The 10,532-nt window shown below is 50.4% G+C and overlaps 1 protein-coding gene across 4 annotated transcripts in view; it reads left to right on the forward strand.

The window, feature by feature from the left end:
- Arhgef4 (Rho guanine nucleotide exchange factor 4) overlaps window positions 1-10,532 on the forward strand; it is a 136,180-nt gene that overhangs the window by 62,362 nt on the left and 63,286 nt on the right. For 3 of the 4 annotated variants that reach the window (XM_021197307.2, XM_029539391.1, XM_029539390.1), the window contains one exon: window positions 3,879-4,005. In XM_021197307.2, the coding sequence (XP_021052966.1) occupies window positions 3,879-4,005 (127 nt within the window). Of the gene's footprint in view, window positions 1-3,878; window positions 4,006-9,238; window positions 9,507-10,532 lie in introns of those variants that run through there. The other variant, XM_029539392.1, reaches the window with a different exon arrangement.

Genomic DNA, 10,532 nt, shown 5'->3' on the forward strand with positions numbered 1-10,532 from the left:
TTGATGGATTAGGGCTAGCCTAGGCTTTAGAGACTCATAAGGCTAAGGCAAAAGGATTGATGGATTAGGGCTAGCCTAGGCTTTAGGTGACTTCAAGGCCAACCTTGGCAACTTAGTGAAACTCTGTGTCAAAATGCAAAGAAAAAGGAAGGCTTGGGTTATAGCTTGGTGGTAGAGCATTTGCCTAGCATGCGGGAGGTCCTGTGTTCAACACACACATGACACATACACACACAACACACACATGACACACACACACAACACACATACACACACACCACACACACACACACAACACAGAGGAATAAGAAAACCAAACCGTTAGTCTTATGAAGAGCCATGATCCACTGCATATTTACCATCTGCTTCTTAGCAAACATGAGTCATCTCAAAACCCAAATGCATTGCATTAAATCCAAGTTATAAAGACTCCTGCTCTGGTCAAGTCTTCTACCCAGTCACTCCCTCACTACTGTGCTGACCTGAACTCCAGGCCAGTGGCCATAGCCGTGAATGGCCCCAGATAAGCACCCCACCCGCTTCTCCTGAAATCTCCAGTTTTGTAATGTCTAAAGAACTGTGGCTATTTTCAGCCAAGTATCATGGCACTTGGGTGGCAGAGGCTGGTGGATCTCTGTGGGTTCTAGGCCGGTCTGTTCTACATAGAGTTTCAGGAGCGCCAGTGCTACAAGAAGAGACCCTGCCTCAACAATACTAGTTTTTTTCTTGTTCTCCATGATTATATCAAACAAACATGAAACATTTTTTGGTAGACAGGAAAATAAAGGACAGTAATACTTTGCATGTGTTCCTCAAGGGCTTCCGTGGGGCCAACCAGCCTCGTGCCACTGGTTCAGAACCTCATCCCTTCTCTCCTCTGTTTAGCTTGGTTATCTCATACCCAACTACACGCCTTCTTCAGTGTCTTAGTGAGGGTTTCTATTCCTGGACAAAACATCCTGACCAGGAAGCAAGTTGGGGAGGAAAGGGTTTATTCGGCTTACACTTACACATTGCTGTTCATCACTGAAGGAAGTCAGGACTGGAACTCAAGCAGGTCAGGAAGCAGGAGCTGATGCAGANGCCATGGAGGGATGTTACTTACTGGCTTGCTTNCCCTGGCTTGCTNAGCCTGCTCTCTTATAGAANCCAAGACTACNAGCCCAGAGATGGCACCACCCACAAGGGGACCTCCCCCCTTGATCACTAATTGAGAAAATGCCTTACAGCTGGATCTCGTGGAGGCACTTCCCCAACTGAAGCTCCTTTCTCTGTGATACCTCCAGCTGTGTCGAGTTGACAGAAAACCCGCCAGTCCACTCAGTGTTCGAGATTTGGCTATTTTAGCTCTCCCTTTGAACCCCAGTCTATTCTCTCTGCAACATATGTGAGTGGCCTGCAGTGTCACCAAGAGTTTTTCTCTCCCTCCCTACAGAGAGCCAGGTTCTGCCTGCCAGTGTAGTTGGGCTCCTGTGAGAGTCCCCTCGTGGGCTGTGGATAGCTGAATCCCCATGGCGTTGTCATCCTGTGATTATCTCTCTGAGGGATCTGTATTTGGCCGAGATGACTCCACTCTGCTCACCTCGTCTTCCCCGACAGCTCTGTTCTTGACAGCAGCAGGGAGGCCTCAGAACTTCAACAGATCTTGAAGGGACAACATCTTGTTCCTGGCATGTGGGGGCGGGATTAGAATTGAAATTCAGCTCTGAGCTCATTGATGCAAAGGTGCCTCTGGTTCATCCAAATAGACAAGTCTGAAAAGTAAAGACGAAGGGATGCACAGAGCTGATGCTGGGGATGAAGCATCTTCTGGGAGCCCGTTTCCACGCAGGAGAGGAAGCAGAGCCAGGAGACATGCCCCAAGGCTCATTTACAAAGGCAGTTGGTTAGCCTGCCCTCCAGGAACACTTAGCCTTCATTGGGGTGCTTGTTGCTTGGTCAGCCTCTAGCTGCTTGCAGGTTTTTGTCTTTAGTTTTCAAAGCTGCTTGTTTGGGGGCTGGAGAAATGACTCAGGTTAAGAACTCTGGCTGCTTTTGCAGTGGACCCAGGTTTGGTTCCCAGCACCCACGTTAGGACTCAAACAACCCTCTGTAACTTCAGTTTTAGGACATCCGATGACCTCTTCTCAACTATTCAGGCACTTGCATGCATATAAACTCACACATGCATGTGCACGCAAACATTAAATCATAAACCAATACATCTTCAAAGCTGTTAGTTTACAGTGCCCCTTGGAGCTGGCAGACCAGGGCCTTCCTATCTGAACTTTACTGAATGTCATGTTTGTATGTCAATGGTTTTATCCATTTGGGAAAGTTTTAGCCATTACTTTTAGAGTGTGTGTGTGTATGTGTGTGTGTGTGTAAAATGTTCTTTTTACTCCTTATTAAAAATAGCTATTTTACAATATAAATATATCCTGATCATAGTTTCTCCTCCCTTTTCATCCTCTCAGATCCTCCCCACCCTTCTGACTCCATGTGGTGTTTCTCTCTCTCCTAAAATATCATGTAAATACATTTAAAACAACAAGACAAGGATAAAACAAAAGGAACAGACTAAAAACAAACAAGAAAAGCATAAGAAATACACACACACACACACACACACACATACCATAATAACTCAAAATCAGAAACCATAATTAGAAAAAGAAAGCCCAAACGTATTCATTTTTGGGAGGTCTGGGTTACTTCACCTGGGATGGTTTTCAAGTTCCATCCATTTGCTTGAGAATTTTATGATTTATTCTTAAACAGTGGAGTAATATTCCATTGTGTAAATGAACTACATCTTCATTATCCAATGACAGACATCCAGGCTGTTTCAAATTTCTGACTGTTTGAATAGAGCAGCAGTGAATGTGCATGATCAAGGGTCTCTATGATAGGATGTAGAGCCCTTTGGGGAGATGCCCAAGAGTAGTATATCTGGAGCTTGAGGTAGAGTTTTTCCTAGCTTCCCGAGGAACAGCCACACTGACTTTCATAGTGTTAGTCACTCATGTCTTGACAGTGTTTGGCACTGGGCTTTTCGTTATTCTCTGGGACTGCTGTGACCCAATGCCTGATAAAAGCAACTTCAGAGAGAAGAATTTGTTTCAGCTTAGAGTCTGAGGGGAAGTTCATTAGAGAGGGTCGCAGATGGCAACAGGAGTTTAAGGTCATGTTGTGCTCACAGAGAAGAAGTGGAGAGAGATAAATGTTTAGCTTGCTTTCTCCCTCTGATTCAGAATGGGCCCCAAACAAGAGGATGGCACTACCTACATTTAGGGTGATTCTTCCCAACTCGATGACCCCAATCTAGAAAATCCTTCATTGGTATGTTCAGAGATTTGTCTTCAAGGTGGTTGGCAGTCAGTGCCACAAGCATTATCCTAGGGGACTCTAGTCTTGTTCTGGTAGCTGACCCAGTTAAGTTTAAACCACGTTTTTTTTTTCTTGCTGGCCATGACTGGGTGTTCCTTATGTCAGACCAGGTCTGCAAGTGAGCCATCTCCCCAGTCCCATGAATTGCATTTTATGTCCCCCAAAGAATACGTGTTCCGTAAAATGATCAGGCTTTGTTTCAGAGGAAATACAAGGCTGTCTGAGTGACTTGCTCGTAGGGATGGTATCTGCCCCACCTCCGCAGTCCTTGCTCCATATGAATGAAAGCAACCTGTCCCACCAGAGATGCAGCTCTGTTCTCACACACTGCGGACTCCAGGAGTCACCTCCCTCAAGGGTTTTGGTATAAACAGTCCCTCTTAGAATAGTGTGTGTTTTGATTGTAGACTCTACCCACGAATCTGGGCAACTGGATAAGCTAGGAATTGGTACCAATGGCCCGTGGTCTGTCTCTTCATTTGCCTTCTGCCTCTTGCCTCCTACCCCAGTGCTGGAGGAAGACAACCGTCACCTCTGCAGAGTCTCCGCAGCTTCCTAGAAGAAGTCACCTGCTCTCCCAGAGTGCCCCAATGGGACTGGACCACACAGGCTGGCCAGAGCCCACGTCTGACACCGGTGAGCTCTGTGCCTTTCTCTTGCCATATTCCTGGGTGTGCTGTCAAGGACAGGGGTGAGTCTGGTGAAAGCTACATCTGCTTGTCAGGGAGAAGCAGCCCAAAGGTGGGAGACTTTGACAGTGGTCTCATGCCTTCAACTATTAAGGACCACCTGGTACCCATAGAAGGGGCAGGGTCAGCATGCCGCTGTGACTGAGTCCTCTGGCCAGGCTACGAAAGGTCTCAGGTCTGGCTTCAAGAGGAACACAGACAAACTGTTCTTTTGAGTAAGATATTTATCAGAAGAGTTATTAACTTCAGGAAAGGTCAGCACGGCGGGGGCTATGGCAAGAGCTCATGCCTGTGTGGCAGAGGGTCCCTTCCTACAGGCGTCAGAGGAAGGTGATTCCATGCCGCATGGTTGATAAGTTGTCTGCAGTAAACATTTGTAGAGAAAGCACCCAGGGCTTTGCTGTCTCAGCTCTAGCCATGGGTGCCTCCCTTCCTCGAGTTTTACATCAGCAGTCTCTTGGTTCACTTCCCAGAATTACAGTAAAGAGCATCACAGCACACACTCACCTACAAACGGGCTGAATCATGCCAGAAGGGCAGAGGGCTCCAAACGAGCCAGGTCCAACCTCTTCCTTAACCATATCTGGGGCAGGGGCTGGGTGCTGAGAGAGGCTGTCCAGCCTCTTGGCGGATGGACAGGTTCGGTAGTCCTAAGCAGGTCCGTGTTGTGCATGGGAAATCGAACGCATTCAGCTGGCTTCCAGGGAGGCAGGTTTGTAAGACAGCTCAACTAGGGCAGAGCCTGAGGCGGAGTTTAAAACAAATACACCAAAGCACTTGAGAAAACAAAACATTTCCTTTTGCCAGGTTGTGGAGGGGGCACCCAGGCCATTAGTCAAGGCCATTGAGGGTGAGAGGCAGTGAACCCTAGAAGGAGCATTTGCCAGTGGATGGCTGAAGAGGCAGGTGTAGGACAGGCCAGGGTCTTGAGCTCAAAATCCAGTGTATGTGTGCTGGGTGGTTGTCCCTGGCAAGCACCGGGCTTTCTGTCAGCAAACGGGCCTGCCGAGACGACACTGTGAGGTGGAGGCTATGAACACAACCTCACAAAAAGCAGAACTACAAAAGAGCATGTGCTACATGATAAAATAATGGTGTTTGAGGAAAAGCCATTTTCTCTTATGATCCCCAAGTTAAGCTCTGGAATTGCTTAGAAAACCATGGAAGGCAGCTATGGAGCTAGATCAGTCAGTACTCAGCACGTGAGCGCGAAGACCGGAGTTTGATCCCTAGATCCCAAGTAAACAGTGAGATGTGGTTACACACACTTGTAATCATCCTAACAGTGGGAAGAAGAGACAATGAGGTTCACTGGCCAGCCTAGCCCACTTGGTGAGCCCTAAGCCAGCAAGGAAACAAATCTGTCCATCAAAAGAGCAGATGAATTTGGAAAATGAAAAACCATGACTAGAAGGAAACCTGCAAGCTTCAGCAGGCACCGGAAAGTGGTATTATAAACGTTACTGAGCAGGCCAGGGATTGTGAGTCGCGAGAGGGCAGGGAACCGCAAACAAGCACCATTGCACATAGGTCAGACCAGGGGGAAGGAAAGAGCGCTCCTGGAACTGAGAAGGGAAGAAGGGGTTAAATGGTATCTGGTTAGGAAGGCAGAAAAGCCAGAGTTGGAGCAACTATAACCAAGGCAAGAAAAGAAAGCTAACCTGAGCTTCCACTGAGTCCCAAGAGGCCCACATTAACAGTGAGACGAAACCACTGGAATGACCACTCCTTGGCGAACGACGTACGCCACAGAGAGAAACATATATCGAGATTCTCACCCAATGGAGAGTGTAGCATCACCACTGGTGTCATCCTCATTATGATTGTTATTTTTAACGAATTTGTTTATGTTTCTGGGTATGACTTATTTGCCTGCATGTATGTCTGAGCACAATGTATATCCCTGGTGCTGTTGGGGGCCAGAAGAGGGTGTGGGATCCCCTGAGATGGGAGTTAGAGACAGTTGTGAGATGCCACATGGATGCTGAGAATCCAGTCAGGGGTCCTCTGGGAGAGCATCCAGTGCTGAGGAACTTCTCCAACCTCCACAATTATTATTTCACTGTGTGCCCAATATAGGGACCCACATCACAGAAGCTTAATTTTTTTTTATTCCGCACGAATTTATCTGCCAATGAATTCAAACAGTGGTCTGAAATAACTGCAGATTAGGAAGCGTTGAGTTTGTAAGAAGGTAAGAGTTCACGTGTCAGAGTCATCTGGGAGGATGGGTTATCTGAAGAGAAAAGCTACTCTTTCTTGTCTCTCCAAAATTTGTGTGTGTGTGTGTGTGTGTGTGTGTGCACGCACACGTGCATGTGTCTGTGTGAGTGTGTCCCTGTGTGAGCATGCTTATGCAAATAGATGTGGATACAAGAACCCGTATATGTGGAAGTCAATCTCAAATAGCATTTCTAGTCTACTGGCCACCTTGTATTTAGAGCCTGGGTTCCTCACTGGGATCTGGAAGTCACCCCTTAAGTCTGGTTGGCCAATAAGTGCCAGAGAACTACCTGTTAGTGCCTATTTACCTAGTTCTGACACTTCAAACACATGCCATGACACCCGGCTGGGTGTATGTGCTGGGGATTGAACTCAGATCCTTCAGCTTGCACGAAAAGCATGTTCTCTTTGACCCTAGTAGGTGAAACTGCCCTGTGCTCTTCCTTCCCCACCATTAACTTCCGGGCTAATAGCAATAACACAGAAAATGAGCGGGAGTATCTGTACTTATATCTGACATAGCAGGAACCAAACCAAAAGTAGTCAGAAGAGATAAAGGTCGCCATCACATATTACAAAAGGAGTCAATCAATAAAGATGTTACGTTGTAAGTATCTGTACACGGCTGTACACTACCTGCGCACACTGGTGCAGTTTCATAAAACAAGCACCACTGCACACGAATGGACCAGTAGATCCAGATCCAGCCCCACCCTCACCTCTCATCAATTGATGGGTCATCCAGACAACAAAGTCAACCAAGGGGCTTCAGAATTCATCTGTGCCATAGGTCACATGACTTAAGAGACCCCCACGGAATATCCCCTCCGACATCTGCCTTGTGCACCTTCTTCTCGACGGCCAGTGGAACTCCCTCCCTGCTACCTGACGTGCAACCCTGACACCATAAGCTCTCCAGTACACTTCTGTCTCTTCAAAGTCCTGGCCCGAAAGAGCAGAGCTCTCCTTCTCCTACCTAGCTGTGCATTTGCCTAGCTCCAGACGCCATTCATCCCTCCACAGCCACTCATGGAACATGGAGCCTATGGCCAATGCTGTGCACAGTCTAGGAATGCTATGGGGTAAGGTGTATATGCTCCACTCAGAAAGGGAATAAACAGGGAATGGCCAACTAGTGGAAGCAAGTTCTGGAAGGAAATCAATATCATCTTCCTGGGGAAGGATATGCACCATATGTGAAGGTTGAGGAACCAATTCCATAGATGGCAGAGAGCAGAGCAAGCTGGGGCCAGCATGTGCAGAAACCCAGAGGCAAGATGAGTAAGGTAGCCACTGTGGCTGGAGCAGAGTCAGGACAGGAATGGTGAGGGTAGGGTTGGAGTGGGGGTGGTACAGAAACCAGTCCAGCCAGAACGCGTAGGCTTTAGGGGTCATCTAGGGTGTAAAAGGAACCCTTGGGGAAAGTGGTGCAGGAGACCCACCTGATCTATATTCTCAAGCACCCTCTGGCAACTCTGTGGGAAGCTAGAAGCTCTCTAGAAGCTGCCTTCCACACACGGTAGAGCAACAGGGAAACAACCAACCTAGACTGTCACTCCGGAGGTAGATCTGCATGTCCTGTGCACACATGGAGGCGACATGGAAGGAGAGTGACTCACGCTGGCAGCAGAGAACCCTTCAGAGGACAACCTAGGAGAACTACAGATGGCAACCGACCCTCCCTGCAGACAGACTGAATCCGGGAAGCAGGAAAAGAAGACAGGAAAGAATGAAGATGGGTCTCAAGTATGGGAGCTGGAATATAAAGGGACCAGGAAGTGCATGAACTCTCCCCACAGCCCTAAAATGAGTAAAATAGACTAGGGGTGTGACTAAGACACCCTCCAAAGTCCATCAAGTGAAATCCGACACCAGTAATTGTTCAGAACTGGAATTAACACCCCGAGGCTGTCAGCTGAGTGTTTAGGGCACAGGGGCTGGGATCTGTGAACATAACAGGGTTCCTGGTGATGCAGAGCCAAGTGCACATGCCAATTAGGGATGGAGGTGGCCTCAAGAAGTAAGCTCTCCGGATGCAAGGACAAGAGCATGCTCTTCTGCCTTGCCCGGTGTCTTTCTCATCTGAAATGTCTGTAGCAGTCTTGAGCAGAACTACAAGAACACAGTGCTGCTGCTAGGAGGAAGTGGGAGGAGAGAAAGGGAAGAGAGAGGGTCAGCTTCTATCCGGACTTCCCCTTACACCTCTCAAGCTCCAGGTGAGACCAATGCCCCCATCATCTTGCCTCTGATTTTTGTAATTCGTTATCGCCATCCTCCAGGTATATTCCAAGAACAAGGCCCTAGAGTGTCTGGGAAAAAGCAACTGACATCCTTCTCAGAAAGGACAAGTAACTCTTGGCTCCCTGTCACCTGCCAGCGTCCCCATTTTTTGTTTGTCACTGAACTTTGATTCCCTGTGGTCAAACTATTTTTCCCGTGACACCATTTTTTTAAAGGGTCCGTTCGTTCGTGGCACCACTGAGGTCAAGAGGGCCACGGTCACTGCTCACCTGTGCACGAGGGCGCACGGGGCGAGCGCGTCCCCAGGCCAGCGTGGGTGGCTGCTGTGGAGGGGGGGCGTCCTAAGTGTTATCTGCAGGGACCCTTTGATTGCACTTGGAGGGGGAGGCTGTCATAGCCCTTGAGGAGCGAGCGCCCCTCGCGCTCGCTCGATCATTCGCTCCGCAGCAGGAGGCATTCTCCTCCCTGATGCCCGCGCGCCGATGCCAGAGGCCGCGGTGAGGACTCAGGGCGGCCCGGGGCCCGCGTCCGCGCCCCAGGTCTGCGTGCGCGCGGGCGAGAGCGCGCCGCCCGGCCGGCGACCCGCAGCGGGGCCCACGCGCTCTGCGCCCTGCCGGGTGGCCGCCCGGCAGCGTCCACACGGGGTCCCACGCCCGCACCGGGGGCCCCGCGGCAAGCCCGCTCAGAGGAGCCCCGCAATGTCGGGGGACCCGGAGCCACGGCCGTGCGGCGGGGATGCTGCTGGCGACCCTGCCGGCCTGTGGCTGGAGCTCGGAGCCGCTTGCCCCGGGGCGCCGCGCTGCCCCAGCGAGTCCAGTGGCCCTACCAGTGGCGATCTGGGCACAAGCAGCAGCAGCAGCACCGGGGTGTCACCCGGTTCCGACTCGGACAGCAGCGGCGTGGTGTGCAGTGGCCGCGCTGCGGGCACGCGCGGCGCCCCGTCGCGCTCCCGGAGCCTGGAGAGCCTGCGCTCGGCCTCCGCGGGTAAGGGCACCACCTGCTCTCCCGCACCCCTGGCCTCACCGCAGCCTCCCCTCGCCCTTCGCAGCTTCCTCTCCCATCTCCTGACCTCCCTTCTCCCCCAACCCCCGCGCTTGCCCTTCTGCTGCCCTTTGCCTAGAGCTACCGGACCACCTACCTGTCCCTTCTCAGACCAGCTAATTACCAGGGGACTACTTGTTTGCAACATCCCCGCTGCAGCTACCCAAAGGGGTACTTAAAGTGAGACTGGAAGGTGGTTCCTCTAGACCCCTTCTTGACTGTCTGCAGCCTCTTGTCCCCTTTCTGTGTGGGCAGCCTCCTCACCCCAACCCCAGGCTGGGGAGTGTGTGGGTCTGAACCTCAGATGGAGGAGCCCCATCTGGGCACTCTGCAACAAGAGTGAAGTTTCTCCAGATGCGATTCTCTTTGGTCTTTCTGTACTGTGTGCCCCCTCCTGGTGTATGTGAAGAACGGAATTTTGGGTACCGACAGTGAGGAAGAGTTTGGAGTGAGAAGTCAGGAGCGACTTAATGAGTGGTGATCATCCATCTATCCTTGGTTAATTGTTGGGTTGGTTTTATATTTCCGTGTTGAAGCGCTCAGCAGTGAGTGCTGTGAAGGAGGACTGTTGCTGTTGGGAAATCAAGGAGGGAGTGTGCCCCATTCCTTGTTCTACAATGCTCTGTCTGAGAATGCAGCCAGCCTCACCCAGGAGCAGGGATGAGACTGAAATGTGCATCAAAGCCAGACAGACAGGAGCGAGGGACTGTGCGGGCAGCAACTCCCCCCCCCACACACACACACACTCACCCACCTCCCCACCCCACTCCCCAGGATGGAGCAAGGACTGTGTTGAGGAGGGGTACAATAAAAGTTGCTCCAGCAGAGCCATCGTCAGAGCCATTGTCGGGGTCCCTTGAAGCACATGAACCTCCTTCAATAGTAGGTTTGGAAAAGAGAAGGAAAACTCCCATCTGTTTCTCTCTCTCTCTCTCTCTCTCTCTCTCTCTCTCTCTCTCTCTCTCTCTC

The sequence above is a fragment of the Mus pahari genome, chromosome 5 (assembly GCF_900095145.1).
Source record: "Mus pahari chromosome 5, PAHARI_EIJ_v1.1, whole genome shotgun sequence".
Taxonomy (NCBI): Eukaryota; Metazoa; Chordata; class Mammalia; order Rodentia; family Muridae; genus Mus; species Mus pahari.